Source organism: Gallus gallus, chromosome 5, assembly GCF_016699485.2.
Source record: "Gallus gallus isolate bGalGal1 chromosome 5, bGalGal1.mat.broiler.GRCg7b, whole genome shotgun sequence".
Lineage (NCBI taxonomy): Eukaryota > Metazoa > Chordata > Aves > Galliformes > Phasianidae > Gallus > Gallus gallus.
The window spans coordinates 54,502,890-54,523,752 of NC_052536.1; the positions used below are offsets into that span (position 1 = coordinate 54,502,890).

The 20,863-nt window shown below is 53.0% G+C and overlaps 2 protein-coding genes and 1 non-coding gene across 5 annotated transcripts; all 3 read right to left on the bottom strand.

Annotated features, from left to right (window-relative positions):
• Positions 1–2,509: 2,509 nt before the first annotated feature.
• Positions 2,510–6,687, bottom strand: LOC121113254 (inositol 1,4,5-trisphosphate receptor-interacting protein-like 1). 2 transcript variants are annotated; one of them, XM_040701646.1, is made up of 2 exons: positions 6,323–6,687; positions 2,510–4,525 (listed from the first exon to the last, which is right to left on the bottom strand). In XM_040701646.1, the coding sequence occupies exons 1-2, from the start codon at positions 6,347–6,349 to the stop codon at positions 3,014–3,016; spliced, it is 1,539 nt and encodes a 512-aa protein (XP_040557580.1). In that variant the 5' UTR covers positions 6,350–6,687; the 3' UTR covers positions 2,510–3,013. The 2 variants fall into 2 exon arrangements, with proteins under 2 accessions (XP_040557580.1, XP_040557581.1); XM_040701647.1 differs by having other exon boundaries at positions 4,807–6,687.
• Positions 6,688–11,817: 5,130 nt separating this feature from the next.
• Positions 11,818–16,003, bottom strand: LOC121113255 (inositol 1,4,5-trisphosphate receptor-interacting protein-like 1). Of its 2 annotated transcripts, none has more exons than XM_040701648.1 (2): positions 15,631–16,003; positions 11,818–13,833 (listed from the first exon to the last, which is right to left on the bottom strand). In XM_040701648.1, the coding sequence occupies exons 1-2, from the start codon at positions 15,655–15,657 to the stop codon at positions 12,322–12,324; spliced, it is 1,539 nt and encodes a 512-aa protein (XP_040557582.1). In that variant the 5' UTR covers positions 15,658–16,003; the 3' UTR covers positions 11,818–12,321. The 2 variants fall into 2 exon arrangements, with proteins under 2 accessions (XP_040557582.1, XP_040557583.1); XM_040701649.1 differs by lacking the exon at positions 15,631–16,003 and adding an exon at positions 14,114–14,664.
• A 4,378-nt stretch (positions 16,004–20,381) lies between these two features.
• Positions 20,382–20,448, bottom strand: MIR7470 (microRNA 7470). The gene has a single exon (NR_105638.1). It is a non-coding gene; the product is annotated as a microRNA 7470 (primary transcript).
• Positions 20,449–20,863: the final 415 nt, after the last annotated feature.

Here is a 20,863-nt window from a genome sequence, read left to right on the forward strand (position 1 = left end):
TGACATCCACGCCCTCCCCCCATCCACCAAAGCCGTCACTCCATCATAAAGGCCACCAGATTGGTCAGGCAAGATCTGCCCTTGCTGAAGCCATGCTGGCTGTCTTGGATCACCTCTTTGTCTCGTATGTGCCTTAATACAGTTTCTAGGAGGATCTGCTCCATGATCTTCCCAGGCACAGAGGTGAGGCTCACCGGCCTGTAGTTCCCCAGGTCTTCCTTTCTCCCTTTCTTAAAAACGGGAGCAAGGTTTCCCTTTTTCCAGTCACCGGGGACTTCACCGGACAGCCATGATTTTTCAAATATGATGGAGAGCGGCTCGGCAACCACATCAGCCATCTCTTTCAGAACCCTGGGATGGATATCATCCGGCCCCGTGGACTTAGACACGTTCCATTTCATGAGGACGACTCGGACTTGTTCCACTCTTACAGTGGGACAGAAACCACTCCCCGCACCCTCACCTAGAGGCTCGTGGTCCTGGCAGACACAGGAAGCCTGACCACCCATGAAGACTGAGGCAAGGCACTCATTGAGTACCTCAGCTTTTTCTGTGTCTGAGGAAGCCAGCTCCCCACTGCCTTTCATCAGAGGGGGAGCGCCCTCCTTGGCCTGTCTCCTCCTGCCTATGTACCTGTAGAACCCCTTCTTGTTATCTTTCACATCCCTCGCCAAGTTCAGCTCCACCTGCGCGTTGGCTTTCCTAATCCTATCTCTACACACATGGACAACAGCCCTGTATTCCTCCCAGCCTACACAACCCTGCTTCCACTTTCTGTACACTTCCCTCTTTTCCCTCAGTTTCAGCTTCAGGCCCTTGCATAGCTACAGCGGTTGCCTGCCTCCCCTGCTGGACTTCTTCTGCTGGGGGATGGAGAGCCGTTGCACTCTCAGAAGGGTGTCCTTAAAGAGCTGCCAGCTCTGTTCTGTACCCATGCCCTTAAGGACAGTTTCCCAGGGGATCCCACGCAGCAGTTCCTTAAGCAGCTGGAATTTTGCTCTCCTAAAGCACAGGGGCCTAGCTCTGCTTTGTGCCAGGCCCACGTTCTTCAAGATCACAAACTCCACCAAGCCGTGGTCAGTACAGTCCAGGCTCCCTCCAATCTTAACCTCTCTAATGCTCTCCTCCTGCACACCTCTCACTGTGAGCACCAGGTCCAGCAAGGCTTCACCTCGGGTTGGTCCATCTATTACCTGGACCAGAAAGTTGTCAACAGACTCCAGGAATCTTCTGGATTGTCTGCCACCTGCCATGCCACTATTCCAGCAGACATCCGGGTGGTTGAAATCCCCCATCAGGACAGGAGCCCACGAGCACAACACCTCCTGCAGCTGAAGCAAGAAGGCCTTGTCAACAGGCTCCCCCTGATCAGGTGGCCTCTAGCAGACCCCAACCACTAGATGCCCTTTGCTGGACCGATCCCTGATTCTTACCCACAAGCTCTCAACCTGACAGTGGCTGTTCCTCGGGACACAGCTCTTCGCAATCTATCCACTTCCTAACTTAGAGGGCAACTCTGCCACCCCTCCTACCCTGTCTATCCCTTCTGAAAAGCCTGTAGTCCTCAATCAAAGTATTCCAATCATGGGATTCATCCCACCATGTTTCCATGATAGCAGTCAGCTCATCCTTTCCCAATACTTTCCCACGGTTTCTAGCTCCTCCTGTTTATTTCCCATGCTGTGTACATCGGTATAGAGGCACTTCAGCTTAGCTATTGGCCTCGTTGCCTTCTCAGAGGAGCCCACCCTAATACCTCCAGGACAAGTCTGGGGTTTTCTCTTACCGCCTCCCAAGGTGACAGTGTTCCTATGTGCTTCACTGTCACCCAGCACACCCCCTTCCCGCATCATATCTAGTTTAAGGCCCTGCTTACCAGCCCAGCCAGCTTGCTCCCAAGACTATTTGTGGCCCTTCTAGTCAGTCGGCTCCCTCCGCCGTCAGCATTCCCCCTTTCTCAAGGCTGTGTCCCAAGCCATAGTACCCAAAGCCCTGAGCACAACACCATTCACAAAGCCATTCATTCAGCATGCCCACCCTCCTCCTTTTGTGTGGGTCGCAGTCACCAACTGAGAGGACAGAGGAGAACACAACTTGCGCTGCCAACCCCTTCAGAAGTCTTCCCCGAGCCCTGAAGACCCTTTTGATCGCCTGAGAAATTCTTTTGCATACATCTTCATTTCCAGTGTGGAAAACCAGACGTGGATAGTAATCGGAGGGCTTAACCAGGCAAGTCATGTTCCTAGCCCTGAACAGGGACTTGTTTCCATCCCTCGCTGTCGTTGAGGTCACCCCTTCCCACCTGACTGTGAGACAGCAGACGATCCCCTGCTGCTTGAGGAGCATCTCCCCACACCCTTCCTGCAGGGATGGCAGTCACCTTTTCCACAGCACGCTACCCAATTCTGTGGCAGCCAAGCATTCAACACCCTATCCCTGTTTTCTTTGACAAAGAGTTACGGGCAGAGGGTTTTGATGTGCGGAATACAACTCTATAACCCACGCAAAGTTATAAAAATAAATATGTTTATTAAAATTATTAAAAGAACAGAACAGATCACAACGTACTTTCTAGTCTCTGATACTATAGATAATATATGAATATAATTCTACTAGAGCTTGAGAAGTGAGAATTAACCACATCATTCAACAACTGTAGTTCTAAAATACGCGACTTCAACAGGTGGTATTTCTGCTTTTTCGCATCAGCTCTTTCTAAGCACACGTCACAAAGTACATTGTGCTCTACTTCTTCAGATCAGGTTCTTCAAGCAAGTCTTTCATTGCCGGTCTTCCTAGGGGAAAATGCTCCCGGAGCAAACAGATGCTCTTGGAGAGGCTGGGTGGTCTCTGCCCAGCTGGTTTGAAGAGTCTCTGTTTCAAGTGTTCACGCAGCACCCTCTTCATCGGCTGCCCCAGTGTGGAGAAAACATCCAGGAGCAATTCCCACTGCCTACGGAGCGGTGTCTTCTCCGTGTTCAGGGTGCTCGTCTGTGGGACAAGTGGATGTCTCTCACTTCCCATAGATCAGCAGGCTCATGAGCCGATCTTGCAGCTCCTCCAACTCCTGCAGTGCCTGCTCATGTCTTTCCGCATCCTCCAGGTGCTGGAAGAGGTTGAGCGGTTCGGACTCTCGGAAATCCTGCGGCAAGATAATCTCCGCAGGCACGTCTTCATTTCCAATGAAGAAGTGGCCCAGATGCTTCTCCTCCACGCAGCAGCGCAGGTAGCGCAAGAGGTCATCGATCCGCTCCAGGAAATATCTCCCATGCCAGCTTTCCAAAGGGATGGCAGTCAGGAGGTGCATGAGCACTGTCTTCAGTTCATAGACTGAAAAGTTGAGGCCCGCCAGGATATAGGCGCACACTTGCATATATCTGATGTAGAAATTCCTCTCCTCAGCACGGGCGGCTACAAGTAGGAAGAACTTCGCTTCTGCCACAGCACAGCTCTGTGGCCAGGTCGTGCTGGGAGTAGTACCGACCTCTGTCTCCTGGCTGCTCAGAAAGATGTCCGTGTCATCTTGCTGTACGCCAAACAGCATCTCAACTAAGAAGATTTTCTTGTAGACATCTGTCACCTGAAGCCTGCAGGAGCGCTTGGACTGCGTCACATTCAGGCTGCACATTGCTGACAAATGCGTGCATTTCCAGGCATTTCTGATCAGGTTCTGGAACCAGTGAGCAGTCTTCTCTACATCCAGGTAGGAGTCAGTGCAGAGGCTGTGCAGGAGGTTGGACTGCTGATTTCTCAGCTCTGCCGCGGAGGCGTGGAGGAAGCATCGCATGCGCATCTCCTGCTCCCTCCCGCACGTGCATTCCAGCTCTACACGGACACGGGAGTTCCTCGCTGGCAGCTCCTCTGGGGCGCCCAGATCCGGGTGGAAAGTGTGCCCACGGGGGGCCAACAGGGACACAACCACGCAGAAGACAGGCTCATTTACAAGGGGACACCAGCCTTCATAGACACTGCCCACCCCAGTGGTGTGTGCTGGCACTGGATAGAAAGTATCCGCCACGATATGTTGGCAGATATCAATGAGGTGATGCAACAGCGAGAGGATCTGTTCACCATCCTCTTGATGGGTATGGATTGGCCAGAACTCTTCAGCAAAGACAAATTCATCCTTCGCTTCCACTTCCACCACCTGCATCTGTTGCTCCTGCTGCTCCAGCTCCTGCTGCTCCTGCTGCTGCTCCTCACTGCTGGAGCTCTCCACATCACTGTCGTCTTCAACGCCCCGGAACTTCTTGTGGATCTTCCACATGAACCAAAACAGAAAGACGAAGAGACAAAGAACGCTCACAGTTTTCCAGTATGGCAACAAAGCAAAGAGCAGGGCTTGCAAGCCCATCCTGCCCTGCGCCCTTTCCATCTCTTCTATCTCCAGCAGCAGCTTTGTCATCTGCTCTTGCAGATACTCCTCACGCTGCTGCATGCGGTTGAGGGTTTCCTCATCCAAATAATCACCAACACATGGCACTCTCTGCGCCAACAACGAGAAGACAAACGCCAAAGCCATGATCTGGAAGAAGTGAGAGAGGGGAGGTCAGTGGGGCTGGGTGGGAGCTCGCGCGCGGCTGGGGGAGCGGGGCCAGGAGCCACAGCCCCTGGGGTCAGGTAGGAGTGGGGGCGAGGGAGCTGGGAGGCAGCAGGGGCTGAGGCCAGCAGCTGGTGGTGACTGCCAGAGAGCCGCTCGCAGGCTCCCCTGAGCGCTCGCTGCCACCACTGCGGGCTCCCAAACCCCTCGCGGGCCGGTGTTTGCGCCCGGCCCAGCACAGCCCTCCCCCTTGCTGCTGCACTCACCGCTGGCCCAGGCCAAAGTGGAGCAGCCGCTGCCTGCTGATGGCCTCAATACCAGCCCCGCATTGTGACGCACCGTGATGTCACAAACGCCCCAGCCCCAGCCTTCGGCCCCACCTCGAACAGCCCCTCTCAGCTGCCCTGGGCTGCCGTGGCCCTGGCATCGGCCCTGCTGTGAGGCACGTGGCCGGACTGAGCTCCCAGGTAGTGAGTGACCTCTTTTTGTACAACCTCTGCCAAACCCCTTGGGAACTCACTAAGAACTACAGCCACTGCTGTTGAACCAGAAGCTGATGCATGAGGCTCACTAAATAAAGCTACATATACCGCTAGTTTTACGTTTTTGTTGCTGTTTTTTACCTTTTAATAAAAGATATGCATATATAAAATAAGTTTTGTAGCTGATCTACGTTAACTGTGTATTTTCTGTGTGGCCCAAGACAGTTCCTCTTCACTCCATGTGGCCCAGGCAAGTCAAAAGACTGGACTCCTGTGGCATATGTAGAAATGCTGGTAGCCACCAGGAACTTCATGAGGAACTTCACACCTGTCAGCCTGACTTTGGTACTGGGGAAGGTCCTGGAGCAGATCGTCTTGAGTGTGATCACATGGCATATTGAAGACAACCAGGTGATCAGGCCTAGCCAACATGAATTCATGTTCCTGTTTGTCCAACCTTGACTCCTACAACCAGGTGACTCACCTAGTGGATGGGGGAAAGGCTGTGGATGCTGTCTACCTAGACTTCATCCCCCTAGACCCCGCCCTCTTCCCCTGGAGAAGCTGACAGTCTATGGCTTGGATGGTTGTACTATTCACTGGGTAAAAAACTGGCTGGACAGCTGGGCCCAGAGAGAGGTGGCGAGGAGAGGAGAGGAGAGGAGACTTAAATCCAGCTGGCCATCAGTCAGTAGCTGTGTTCCTCAGGGGTCAGTACTGGGGCCAGCCCTTTTTATTGATGATCTGGATGAGCACACCTCATGCTAACAGGCTGCCCAAAAGGCCTTTTGTCCCACCTAGTGTCTCTGTGTGGACAAGAGACTAAATACAGGAGCAGCTTTCCCATTTGTGGTACGGGAGCATGGACCAGAGCAGTGCCAGCAGAAGCAGCCATGAACAGCAGTGGATGCTGAGGCCCGGTGACAAATCTAGCCTAAGTGCCTGTGAGAAGTGACCGTATGAGATCCTCACAACCACCCTGCTGTGCAGCTTTGCCCCCTAGGCCCTCTCCCTAGCCTCAACATGCCCATTTTCTCCAGCTGAGGGTCACCCAGGGGAGAAGCCCTCCTCTGGGTGACCCAAGAAGGCCCACCGCTGAACTAACCAGAAATCTTCATCCAAATCTTACACTCAGGCACCACCAAACGGCTCTGAAACCACTCAGCAGTGAACAGCCCTCTGTGTTAGAAACGGTGATTACTGGGACACATCAGATCAACAGCAATGTGCAAGGTGTGCTGTGGGACCAGCTCAGACCTGTAGCTGGAGAGGCAAGAGAAATGATAGAGATATTACTTACCAGGGATGGAGCCAAAAAAAAAACCATCCTCCAGGCCTAAGTGTTTCACTTGTTCCACTGCTGAAGAGAAGTCACCACTAATGACAGGACGAACAACTCCACAAAGCACATCCTATGGAGCCAAAGGTCCTCATTAGAGTGAAAGCCGACTCCCCCACTGCAGAGCAGGGCCTGAACCAACATTACCTGTGCTGCTGCGGGTGCTGCATGCTTTCCCCAGCCTCCTGCCTGCCTGGCCATGCGAGGAATCACAATGTGCAGGGAAGAGGCCATCGGCAGCATGCAACAGCCATACATCTCAGAAACAACGAGCATTTATTATTGGTTCATTTTGACAGAAGGACTTGGGTTGGACTTTGCCTCTCCCAGTCTGCCTACATCAGTCTCAGAAAGGCACCTCAGTCCCTCTCTTTCCACTATTTGGATGCGTGATTTTAAGGGTTTTCATGGGACACCCACTCTCTCTCCCCAGACTACCTGTGGGGTTGGAAGACCAGCTGATCCCCCATAGCTTTAACCAGAAAGCAGGCAGGGTTGTGCAACAGGGTAACTGCAGGCCTCCATCCGGGTCACGTTTATCCTGGGCAGCTGCCACTCACGCCTTTAGTGACCAACAGCCCCTGGGAGCTCTTGTGCCTGCCCTACAACTTGCCTGCCCCGAGCCAGCCAGGACTTTCACTCCACGGGCGTGTTTCACTCAGCCCCGTCTTTTGCAGTGGATTAATGGATTAACCCCTAATCTTTGCAGTGACCTAACTTGTAGCCTGGTTGACGGCTCCACTTGTTTCCTTGCGTTTTGCATCAGCAACACAAGAGAAGGGATCACCATACCAAAGAAACAGCTGCTGGAGAGAAGGAAAGAAACTCAGCAAGTAGTTTACGGGCGATTTCCGTCTTTTGGTCCACAGCAGGTGTGATTTGGCGTAGCTAAACATTCGGAAAGGGTTGTTTCTCCCTCCCTCCCACCGCTGCGGGATCACGTTGCTTTAACGAGCCTGTGGACCAACTGCAGGCCGTGGAGGATTGACGCTGCCAAGAAGGCAAGAGCGTTATTAGCCATTCCACTTGTTAGGCTACTTCAGGACAGTAGGGGAATACAGAAATCTCTGGCTCCAGCTAGAGGCTAGTTCACGGCAGTGCTACGCAGTATCAAGGTGCGTGAAAACACATATTCCAAAGAAAAGAGAATGGGCAGAGCAGAGAACACAGAGACTTTCACATGCTGTCTGTCCCACACAGCAGGAATTTCCTCCTTGCCTACCAAGCAGCAAGACAGGATGCTGCTCCCTTCCCTCCATCAACGTTATCAAGTCAATGAGTCTTGTGAAGTATTAATCCTGCTTGACACTGTGAAACAAGACCTCAGTTTGACTGACCTATTGCCCCAGAGGTTCAGCGCAAAGCCTGGCTGCTCTGTTAGAGCTAAAGCCCGGTCAGTGCAGTGCCTGCCTCCCCCTGCTGGGCAGGGAAGGAATCAGCTGAGATGCGATTCCTGGGCCAGACTTCTGCTTCACTGCATGGAGTGAACGGAGTGCCCCAGCAGAGACCAGCATCTTTATGGAGGGCTGATGGCCAGCCAGATCAGCCCTCTTTCTGTCTTCTGGTGGGTGAAGCAGTGCTCAGGCAAGGGGATGCTGGGAGGGTGTGTGTTATGGGATGCTGGCACACAAGGTCACACAGTGGGGAGCTATGACAATGCAAGGCAATATATTAGTGAGCCCATCTGGCAGAGGCTCAGCCTGATGGGGCATTGCCATTGCTAGAAACCAGCTCAGCTGGAATACACCGAGAATGCTCAGACAGCGGAGGAGGCAGGCTGCATTTCTCCATCGGCTCACAGTGAGAGACCAGAGAAATCCAAACAGCAGGCGCAGGGTAAGAACAAGTTGCCCACATCAGTTTTAAGAGCTTAGTCATCTCCTTGAGTGCAGTGGAAAAGTTTCAACATATTTCAAGGGCTGGGACCTCAAGGGAGTTCCCGTGAACTCATCCCGGATAGTGTGATGCAGTCAACCAGTGACAGGTACAGGTGGCCAAAGCTGGCAGAGTAGGCAGGCGGCAGGAGAACCCAGAAAGCCATCAGAAGACGTTGGAGATTGTCCTTCTTACAACAGGGTTTGCAGCAGAGTTTGTGGGATCTGACGTCAAGTGGTTGGGTTTTCCTGAGACACTCTATCTACTCTACATCCTGCTGCAATCAAACGTCTCCTGGGGCACAGCCTCATCTACACAGAGGAGGGCTGAGACGGTTCTCCTCCACGCAGCAGTGCAGGGACTGCGGGACGCCGTCCAGCCTCCTGCGCAGCAACACAGCGACCCCTTAGCGGCGGAGAGAATCATAGAATCACAAGGCTGGAAAGGACCTACCTACAAGATCGTCTAGTCCAACCGTCCTCCCATTACCGTTACTACCAAAAGCCACTAAACCGTATCTCGTAGCTTCTCGTCCAGGCGCCTCTTGAACACTGCCAGGGACGGCGACTCCACCACCTCCCTGGGCAGGCCATTCCAGTGTCTGACCACTCTCGGAGAGAAAATCAGATTTTTCCTTATATCAAATCTAAATCTCCTCTGGCACAACTTGTGGCCGTTTCCTCGGCTCCTGTTTGTTGCCTGGGAGAAGAGGCCAAACCCCAGCTGTAGAGTGCAATGAGATCTCCCCTCAGCCTCCTCTTCTCCACACTGAACGATCCCAGCTCCCTCAGCCGCTCCTCATAAGATTTGTGCTCCAGACCCCTCACCAGCTTTGTTGCCCTTCTCTCGACACATTCCAGGGCCTCGATGTCCCAAGACCCACCCCTCAGGGACACCACTCATGGCCGGCCTCCACCCTGACACAGAACCATTGATCACAACTCTTTGGCTGCATCCAGCCGACCAATTCCTAATCCATCGAACAGTCCATCCTTCAAATCCACACCTCTCCAATTTAGAGAGAAGCACGTGGTGAGGGACCGTGTCAAAGGCTTTGCAGAAGTCCAGGTAGATGACATCCACGCCCTCCCCCCATCCACCAAAGCCGTCACTCCATCATAAAGGCCACCAGATTGGTCAGGCAAGATCTGCCCTTGCTGAAGCCATGCTGGCTGTCTTGGATCACCTCTTTGTCTCGTATGTGCCTTAATACAGTTTCTAGGAGGATCTGCTCCATGATCTTCCCAGGCACAGAGGTGAGGCTCACCGGCCTGTAGTTCCCCAGGTCTTCCTTTCTCCCTTTCTTAAAAACGGGAGCAAGGTTTCCCTTTTTCCAGTCACCGGGGACTTCACCGGACAGCCATGATTTTTCAAATATGATGGAGAGCGGCTCGGCAACCACATCAGCCATCTCTTTCAGAACCCTGGGATGGATATCATCCGGCCCCGTGGACTTAGACACGTTCCATTTCATGAGGACGACTCGGACTTGTTCCACTCTTACAGTGGGACAGAAACCACTCCCCGCACCCTCACCTAGAGGCTCGTGGTCCTGGCAGACACAGGAAGCCTGACCACCCATGAAGACTGAGGCAAGGCACTCATTGAGTACCTCAGCTTTTTCTGTGTCTGAGGAAGCCAGCTCCCCACTGCCTTTCATCAGAGGGGGAGCGCCCTCCTTGGCCTGTCTCCTCCTGCCTATGTACCTGTAGAACCCCTTCTTGTTATCTTTCACATCCCTCGCCAAGTTCAGCTCCACCTGCGCGTTGGCTTTCCTAATCCTATCTCTACACACATGGACAACAGCCCTGTATTCCTCCCAGCCTACACAACCCTGCTTCCACTTTCTGTACACTTCCCTCTTTTCCCTCAGTTTCAGCTTCAGGCCCTTGCATAGCTACAGCGGTTGCCTGCCTCCCCTGCTGGACTTCTTCTGCTGGGGGATGGAGAGCCGTTGCACTCTCAGAAGGGTGTCCTTAAAGAGCTGCCAGCTCTGTTCTGTACCCATGCCCTTAAGGACAGTTTCCCAGGGGATCCCACGCAGCAGTTCCTTAAGCAGCTGGAATTTTGCTCTCCTAAAGCACAGGGGCCTAGCTCTGCTTTGTGCCAGGCCCACGTTCTTCAAGATCACAAACTCCACCAAGCCGTGGTCAGTACAGTCCAGGCTCCCTCCAATCTTAACCTCTCTAATGCTCTCCTCCTGCACACCTCTCACTGTGAGCACCAGGTCCAGCAAGGCTTCACCTCGGGTTGGTCCATCTATTACCTGGACCAGAAAGTTGTCAACAGACTCCAGGAATCTTCTGGATTGTCTGCCACCTGCCATGCCACTATTCCAGCAGACATCCGGGTGGTTGAAATCCCCCATCAGGACAGGAGCCCACGAGCACAACACCTCCTGCAGCTGAAGCAAGAAGGCCTCGTCAACAGGCTCCCCCTGATCAGGTGGCCTCTAGCAGACCCCAACCACTAGATGCCCTTTGCTGGACCGATCCCTGATTCTTACCCACAAGCTCTCAACCTGACAGTGGCTGTTCCTCGGACACAGCTCTTCGCAATCTATCCACTTCCTAACTTAGAGGGCAACTCTGCCACCCCTCCTACCCTGTCTATCCCTTCTGAAAAGCCTGTAGTCCTCAATCAAAGTATTCCAATCATGGGATTCATCCCACCATGTTTCCATGATAGCAGTCAGCTCATCCTTTCCCAATACTTTCCCACGGTTTCTAGCTCCTCCTGTTTATTTCCCATGCTGTGTACATCGGTATAGAGGCACTTCAGCTTAGCTATTGGCCTCGTTGCCTTCTCAGAGGAGCCCACCCTAATACCTCCAGGACAAGTCTGGGGTTTTCTCTTACCGCCTCCCAAGGTGACAGTGTTCCTATGTGCTTCACTGTCACCCAGCACACCCCCTTCCCGCATCATATCTAGTTTAAGGCCCTGCTTACCAGCCCAGCCAGCTTGCTCCCAAGACTATTTGTGGCCCTTCTAGTCAGTCGGCTCCCTCCGCCGTCAGCATTCCCCCTTTCTCAAGGCTGTGTCCCAAGCCATAGTACCCAAAGCCCTGAGCACAACACCATTCACAAAGCCATTCATTCAGCATGCCCACCCTCCTCCTTTTGTGTGGGTCGCAGTCACCAACTGAGAGGACAGAGGAGAACACAACTTGCGCTGCCAACCCCTTCAGAAGTCTTCCCCGAGCCCTGAAGACCCTTTTGATCGCCTGAGAAATTCTTTTGCATACATCTTCATTTCCAGTGTGGAAAACCAGACGTGGATAGTAATCGGAGGGCTTAACCAGGCAAGTCATGTTCCTAGCCCTGAACAGGGACTTGTTTCCATCCCTCGCTGTCGTTGAGGTCACCCCTTCCCACCTGACTGTGAGACAGCAGACGATCCCCTGCTGCTTGAGGAGCATCTCCCCACACCCTTCCTGCAGGGATGGCAGTCACCTTTTCCACAGCACGCTACCCAATTCTGTGGCAGCCAAGCATTCAACACCCTATCCCTGTTTTCTTTGACAAAGAGTTACGGGCAGAGGGTTTTGATGTGCGGAATACAACTCTATAACCCACGCAAAGTTATAAAAATAAATATGTTTATTAAAATTATTAAAAGAACAGAACAGATCACAACGTACTTTCTAGTCTCTGATACTATAGATAATATATGAATATAATTCTACTAGAGCTTGAGAAGTGAGAATTAACCACATCATTCAACAACTGTAGTTCTAAAATACGCGACTTCAACAGGTGGTATTTCTGCTTTTTCGCATCAGCTCTTTCTAAGCACACGTCACAAAGTACATTGTGCTCTACTTCTTCAGATCAGGTTCTTCAAGCAAGTCTTTCATTGCCGGTCTTCCTAGGGGAAAATGCTCCCGGAGCAAACAGATGCTCTTGGAGAGGCTGGGTGGTCTCTGCCCAGCTGGTTTGAAGAGTCTCTGTTTCAAGTGTTCACGCAGCACCCTCTTCATCGGCTGCCCCAGTGTGGAGAAAACATCCAGGAGCAATTCCCACTGCCTACGGAGCGGTGTCTTCTCCGTGTTCAGGGTGCTCGTCTGTGGGACAAGTGGATGTCTCTCACTTCCCATAGATCAGCAGGCTCATGAGCCGATCTTGCAGCTCCTCCAACTCCTGCAGTGCCTGCTCATGTCTTTCCGCATCCTCCAGGTGCTGGAAGAGGTTGAGCGGTTCGGACTCTCGGAAATCCTGCGGCAAGATAATCTCCGCAGGCACGTCTTCATTTCCAATGAAGAAGTGGCCCAGATGCTTCTCCTCCACGCAGCAGCGCAGGTAGCGCAAGAGGTCATCGATCCGCTCCAGGAAATATCTCCCATGCCAGCTTTCCAAAGGGATGGCAGTCAGGAGGTGCATGAGCACTGTCTTCAGTTCATAGACTGAAAAGTTGAGGCCCGCCAGGATATAGGCGCACACTTGCATATATCTGATGTAGAAATTCCTCTCCTCAGCACGGGCGGCTACAAGTAGGAAGAACTTCGCTTCTGCCACAGCACAGCTCTGTGGCCAGGTCGTGCTGGGAGTAGTACCGACCTCTGTCTCCTGGCTGCTCAGAAAGATGTCCGTGTCATCTTGCTGTACGCCAAACAGCATCTCAACTAAGAAGATTTTCTTGTAGACATCTGTCACCTGAAGCCTGCAGGAGCGCTTGGACTGCGTCACATTCAGGCTGCACATTGCTGACAAATGCGTGCATTTCCAGGCATTTCTGATCAGGTTCTGGAACCAGTGAGCAGTCTTCTCTACATCCAGGTAGGAGTCAGTGCAGAGGCTGTGCAGGAGGTTGGACTGCTGATTTCTCAGCTCTGCCGCGGAGGCGTGGAGGAAGCATCGCATGCGCATCTCCTGCTCCCTCCCGCACGTGCATTCCAGCTCTACACGGACACGGGAGTTCCTCGCTGGCAGCTCCTCTGGGGCGCCCAGATCCGGGTGGAAAGTGTGCCCACGGGGGGCCAACAGGGACACAACCACGCAGAAGACAGGCTCATTTACAAGGGGACACCAGCCTTCATAGACACTGCCCACCCCAGTGGTGTGTGCTGGCACTGGATAGAAAGTATCCGCCACGATATGTTGGCAGATATCAATGAGGTGATGCAACAGCGAGAGGATCTGTTCACCATCCTCTTGATGGGTATGGATTGGCCAGAACTCTTCAGCAAAGACAAATTCATCCTTCGCTTCCACTTCCACCACCTGCATCTGTTGCTCCTGCTGCTCCAGCTCCTGCTGCTCCTGCTGCTGCTCCTCACTGCTGGAGCTCTCCACATCACTGTCGTCTTCAACGCCCCGGAACTTCTTGTGGATCTTCCACATGAACCAAAACAGAAAGACGAAGAGACAAAGAACGCTCACAGTTTTCCAGTATGGCAACAAAGCAAAGAGCAGGGCTTGCAAGCCCATCCTGCCCTGCGCCCTTTCCATCTCTTCTATCTCCAGCAGCAGCTTTGTCATCTGCTCTTGCAGATACTCCTCACGCTGCTGCATGCGGTTGAGGGTTTCCTCATCCAAATAATCACCAACACATGGCACTCTCTGCGCCAACAACGAGAAGACAAACGCCAAAGCCATGATCTGGAAGAAGTGAGAGAGGGGAGGTCAGTGGGGCTGGGTGGGAGCTCGCGCGCGGCTGGGGGAGCTGGGCCAGGAGCCACAGCCCCTGGGGTCAGGTAGGAGTGGGGGCGAGGGAGCTGGGAGGCAGCAGGGGCTGAGGCCAGCGCTGGTGGTGACTGCCAGAGAGCCGCTCGCAGGCTCCCCTGAGCGCTCGCTGCCACCACTGCGGGCTCCCAAACCCCTCGCGGGCCGGTGTTTGCGCCCGGCCCAGCACAGCCCTCCCCCTTGCTGCTGCACTCACCGCTGGCCCAGGCCAAAGTGGAGCAGCCGCTGCCTGCTGATGGCCTCAATACCAGCCCCGCATTGTGACGCACCGTGATGTCACAAACGCCCCAGCCCCAGCCTTCGGCCCCACCTCGAACAGCCCCTCTCAGCTGCCCTGGGCTGCCGTGGCCCTGGCATCGGCCCTGCTGTGAGGCACGTGGCCGGACTGAGCTCCCAGGTAGTGAGTGACCTCTTTTTGTACAACCTCTGCCAAACCCCTTGGGAACTCACTAAGAACTACAGCCACTGCTGTTGAACCAGAAGCTGATGCATGAGGCTCACTAAATAAAGCTACATATACCGCTAGTTTTACGTTTTTGTTGCTGTTTTTTACCTTTTAATAAAAGATATGCATATATAAAATAAGTTTTGTAGCTGATCTACGTTAACTGTGTATTTTCTGTGTGGCCCAAGACAGTTCCTCTTCACTCCATGTGGCCCAGGCAAGTCAAAAGACTGGACTCCTGTGGCATATGTAGAAATGCTGGTAGCCACCAGGAACTTCATGAGGAACTTCACACCTGTCAGCCTGACTTTGGTACTTGGGGAAGGTCCTGGAGCAGATTGTCCTGAGTGTGATCACATGGCATATTGAAGACAACCAGGTGATCAGGCCTAGCCAACATGAATTCATGTTCCTGTTTGTCCAACCTTGACTCCTACAACCAGGTGACTCACCTAGTGGATGGGGGAAAGGCTGTGGATGCTGTCTACCTAGACTTCATCCCCCTAGACCCCGCCCTCTTCCCCTGGAGAAGCTGACAGTCTATGGCTTGGATGGTTGTACTATTCACTGGGTAAAAAACTGGCTGGACAGCTGGGCCCAGAGAGAGGTGGCGAGGAGAGGAGAGGAGAGGAGACTTAAATCCAGCTGGCCATCAGTCGCTAGCTGTGTTCCTCAGGGGTCAGTACTGGGGCCAGCCCTTTTTATTGATGATCTGGATGAGCACACCTCATGCTAACAGGCTGCCCATAAGGCCTTTTGTCCCACCTAGTGTCTCTGTGTGGACAAGAGACTAAATACAGGAGCAGCTTTCCCATTTGTGGTACGGGAGCATGGACCAGAGCAGTGCCAGCAGAAGCAGCCATGAACAGCAGTGGATGCTGAGGCCCGGTGACAAATCTAGCCTAAGTGCCTGTGAGAAGTGACCGTATGAGATCCTCACAACCACCCTGCTGTGCAGCTTTGCCCCCTAGGCCCTCTCCCTAGCCTCAACATGCCCATTTTCTCCAGCTGAGGGTCACCCAGGGGAGAAGCCCTCCTCTGGGTGACCCAAGAAGGCCCACCGCTGAACTAACCAGAAATCTTCATCCAAATCTTACACTCAGGCACCACCAAACGGCTCTGAAACCACTCAGCAGTGAACAGCCCTCTGTGTTAGAAACGGTGATTACTGGGACACATCAGATCAACAGCAATGTGCAAGGTGTGCTGTGGGACCAGCTCAGACCTGTAGCTGGAGAGGCAAGAGAAATGATAGAGATATTACTTACCAGGGATGGAGCCAAAAAAAAAACCATCCTCCAGGCCTAAGTGTTTCACTTGTTCCACTGCTGAAGAGAAGTCACCACTAATGACAGGACGAACAACTCCACAAAGCACATCCTATGGAGCCAAAGGTCCTCATTAGAGTGAAAGCCGACTCCCCCACTGCAGAGCAGGGCCTGAACCAACATTACCTGTGCTGCTGCGGGTGCTGCATGCTTTCCCCAGCCTCCTGCCTGCCTGGCCATGCGAGGAATCACAATGTGCAGGGAAGAGGCCATCGGCAGCATGCAACAGCCATACATCTCAGAAACAACGAGCATTTATTATTGGTTCATTTTGACAGAAGGACTTGGGTTGGACTTTGCCTCTCCCAGTCTGCCCACATCAGTCTCAAAAGGCACCTCAGTCCCTCTCTGTCCACTATTTGGATGCGTGATTTTAAGGGTTTTAATGGGACACCCACTCTCTCTCCCCAGATTACCTGTGGGGTTGGAGGACCAGCTGATCCCCCATAGCTTTAACCGGAAAGCAGGCAGGGTTGTGCAACAGGGTAACTGCTCCGTGGCACCCTGCCCATGGGTTAGCTGCCAGCATCGTTCCCAAGGCCATGTCCTAACCTATCAGGAAGTCTCACCTGTATGGCTGCGCTCAAATCAGCTGCCAGCAGCCGGGCCGTGTCCTGCCCGACATTCATCACGTCGTCAGTTTAGAGAGCAGCAGTAGAATGCAGGGTGGAAGCTGAAAGGGACTTCAGCCATTCAAGTCCTCTACCTGATGGGGTTTTCTCCGCCTTTTTCGGCTCCCATGGTCAGCTTGCTTAAGCCTTAACCTATAAAAGCAGTAGTGATAAAATAACAGTAACATAATAGCAATACACCTCTTTCAGCAATACATATTAGTATACAGTAGTACTGTTGTAACAGTACTACCGTTCAACAAGAAATACAGAAACAATACAGGGTCATAACACTTGCACAGCCGTTTCCATTAATTGCTGCATGAAACACGCATGATTCCAGAAAGCATTCTGCTTGGAAATAGCAAGTTTTCCACCATTCCCCACCAGTGCTTTGTGTACATGTTCTTTTAAGCTGCTTGGCAAACGTGGGCTGTGATTGACGTGGCTAGGAGTGCTGTGACTTCTCCGTTCATTGGCTCACCCTGATTTAGATCTGTGTATTCTGTGATCTGCCTTCAGCTGACCAAACACCTCTTGCAGCTCATAACTCTTAAGTCGGGGCAGCCAAAGCGTGTGAACGCTGACTACAGGGATCACGGCATTTTTGGAGGAAGGTTTAGCCCTGGCACAAACAAACCCACCCAAACGTCTGCAGGCCTCCATCCGGGTCAAGTTTATCCTGGGCAGCTGCCACTCACGCCTTTAGTGACCAACAGCCCCTGGGAGCTCTTGTGCCTGCCCTACAACTTGCCTGCCCCGAGCCAGCCAGGACTTTCACTCCACGGGCGTGTTTCACTCAGCCCCGTCTTTTGCAGTGGATTAATGGATTAACCCCTAATCTTTGCAGTGACCTAACTTGTAGCCTGGTTGATGGCTCCACTTGTTTCCTTGCGTTTTGCATCAGCAACACAAGAGAAGGGATCACCATACCAAAGAAACAGCTGCTGGAGAGAAGGAAAGAAACTCAGCAAGTAGTTTACGGGTGATTTCCGTCTTTTGGTCCACAGCAGGTGTGATTTGGCGTAGCTAAACATTCGGAAAGGGTTGTTTCTCCCTCCCTCCCACCGCTGCGGGATCACGTTGCTTTAACGAGCCTGTGGACCAACTGCAGGCCGTGGAGGATTGACGCTGCCAAGAAGGCAAGAGCGTTATTAGCCATTCACTTGTTAGGCTACTTCAGGACAGTAGGGGAATACAGAAATCTCTGGCTCCAGCTAGAGGCTAGTTCACGGCAGTGCTACGCAGTATCAAGGTGCGTGAAAACACATATTCCAAAGAAAAGAGAATGGGCAGAGCAGAGAACACAGAGACTTTCACATGCTGTCTGTCCCACACAGCAGGAATTTCCTCCTTGCCTACCAAGCAGCAAGACAGGATGCTGCTCCCTTCCCTCCATCAACGTTATCAAGTCAATGAGTCTTGTGAAGTATTAATCCTGCTTGACACTGTGAAACAAGACCTCAGTTTGACTGACCTATTGCCCCAGAGGTTCAGCGCAAAGCCTGGCTGCTCTGTTAGAGCTAAAGCCCGGTCAGTGCAGTGCCTGCCTCCCCCTGCTGGGCAGGGAAGGAATCAGCTGAGATGCGATTCCTGGGCCAGACTTCTGCTTCACTGCATGGAGTGAACGGAGTGCCCCAGCAGAGACCAGCATCTTTATGGAGGGCTGATGGCCAGCCAGATCAGCCCTCTTTCTGTCTTCTGGTGGGTGAAGCAGTGCTCAGGCAAGGGGATGCTGGGAGGGTGTGTGTTATGGGATGCTGGCACACAAGGTCACACAGTGGGGAGCTATGACAATGCAAGGCAATATATTAGTGAGCCCATCTGGCAGAGGCTCAGCCTGATGGGGCATTGCCATTGCTAGAAACCAGCTCAGCTGGAATACACCGAGAATGCTCAGACAGCGGAGGAGGCAGGCTGCATTTCTCCATCGGCTCACAGTGAGAGACCAGAGAAATCCAAACAGCAGGCGCAGGGTAAGAACAAGTTGCCCACATCAGTTTTAAGAGCTTAGTCATCTCCTTGAGTGCAGTGGAAAAGTTTCAACATATTTCAAGGGCTGGGACCTCAAGGGAGTTCCCGTGAACTCATCCCGGATAGTGTGATGCAGTCAACCAGTGACAGGTACAGGTGGCCAAAGCTGGCAGAGTAGGCAGGCGGCAGGAGAACCCAGAAAGCCATCAGAAGACGTTGGAGATTGTCCTTCTTACAACAGGGTTTGCAGCAGAGTTTGTGGGATCTGACGTCAAGTGGTTGGGTTTTCCTGAGACACTCTATCTACTCTACATCCTGCTGCAATCAAACGTCTCCTGGGGCACAGCCTCATCTACACAGAGGAGGGCTGAGACGGTTCTCCTCCACGCAGCAGTGCAGGGACTGCGGGACGCCGTCCAGCCTCCTGCGCAGCAACACAGCGACCCCTTAGCGGCGGAGAGAATCATAGAATCACAAGGCTGGAAAGGACCTACCTACAAGATCGTCTAGTCCAACCGTCCTCCCATTACCGTTACTACCAAAAGCCACTAAACCGTATCTCGTAGCTTCTCGTCCAGGCGCCTCTTGAACACTGCCAGGGACGGCGACTCCACCACCTCCCTGGGCAGGCCATTCCAGTGTCTGACCACTCTCGGAGAGAAAATCAGATTTTTCCTTATATCAAATCTAAATCTCCTCTGGCACAACTTGTGGCCGTTTCCTCGGCTCCTGTTTGTTGCCTGGGAGAAGAGGCCAAACCCCAGCTGTAGAGTGCAATGAGATCTCCCCTCAGCCTCCTCTTCTCCACACTGAACGATCCCAGCTCCCTCAGCCGCTCCTCATAAGATTTGTGCTCCAGACCCCTCACCAGCTTTGTTGCCCTTCTCTCGACACATTCCAGGGCCTCGATGTCCCAAGACCCACCCCTCAGGGACACCACTCATGGCCGGCCTCCACCCTGACACAGAACCATTGATCACAACTCTTTGGCTGCATCCAGCCGACCAATTCCTAATCCATCGAACAGTCCATCCTTCAAATCCACACCTCTCCAATTTAGAGAGAAGCACGTGGTGAGGGACCGTGTCAAAGGCTTTGCAGAAGTCCAGGTAGATGACATCCACGCCCTCCCCCCATCCACCAAAGCCGTCACTCCATCATAAAGGCCACCAGATTGGTCAGGCAAGATCTGCCCTTGCTGAAGCCATGCTGGCTGTCTTGGATCACCTCTTTGTCTCGTATGTGCCTTAATACAGTTTCTAGGAGGATCTGCTCCATGATCTTCCCAGGCACAGAGGTGAGGCTCACCGGCCTGTAGTTCCCCAGGTCTTCCTTTCTCCCTTTCTTAAAAACGGGAGCAAGGTTTCCCTTTTTCCAGTCACCGGGGACTTCACCGGACAGCCATGATTTTTCAAATATGATGGAGAGCGGCTCGGCAACCACATCAGCCATCTCTTTCAGAACCCTGGGATGGATATCATCCGGCCCCGTGGACTTAGACACGTTCCATTTCATGAGGACGACTCGGACTTGTTCCACTCTTACAGTGGGACAGAAACCACTCCCCGCACCCTCACCTAGAGGCTCGTGGTCCTGGCAGACACAGGAAGCCTGACCACCCATGAAGACTGAGGCAAGGCACTCATTGAGTACCTCAGCTTTTTCTGTGTCTGAGGAAGCCAGCTCCCCACTGCCTTTCATCAGAGGGGGAGCGCCCTCCTTGGCCTGTCTCCTCCTGCCTATGTACCTGTAGAACCCCTTCTTGTTATCTTTCACATCCCTCGCCAAGTTCAGCTCCACCTGCGCGTTGGCTTTCCTAATCCTATCTCTACACACATGGACAACAGCCCTGTATTCCTCCCAGCCTACACAACCCTGCTTCCACTTTCTGTACACTTCCCTCTTTTCCCTCAGTTTCAGCTTCAGGCCCTTGCATAGCTACAGCGGTTGCCTGCCTCCCCTGCTGGACTTCTTCTGCTGGGGGATGGAGAGCCGTTGCACTCTCAGAAGGGTGTCCTTAAAGAGCTGCCAGCTCTGTTCTGTACCCATGCCCTTAAGGACAGTTTCCCAGGGGATCCCACGCAGCAGTTCCTTAAGCAGCTGGAATTTTGCTCTCCTAAAGCACAGGGGCCTAGCTCTGCTTTGTGCCAGGCCCACGTTCTTCAAGATCACAAACTCCACCAAGCCGTGGTCAGTACAGTCCAGGCTCCCTCCAATCTTAACCTCTCTAATGCTCTCCTCCTGCACACCTCTCACTGTGAGCACCAGGTCCAGCAAGGCTTCACCTCGGGTTGGTCCATCTATTACCTGGACCAGAAAGTTGTCAACAGACTCCAGGAATCTTCTGGATTGTCTGCCACCTGCCATGCCACTATTCCAGCAGACATCCGGGTGGTTGAAATCCCCCATCAGGACAGGAGCCCACGAGCACAACACCTCCTGCAGCTGAAGCAAGAAGGCCTCGTCAACAGGCTCCCCCTGATCAGGTGGCCTCTAGCAGACCCCAGCCACTAGATGCCCTTTGCTGGACCGATCCCTGATTCTTACCCACAAGCTCTCAACCTGACAGTGGCTGTTCCTCGGACACA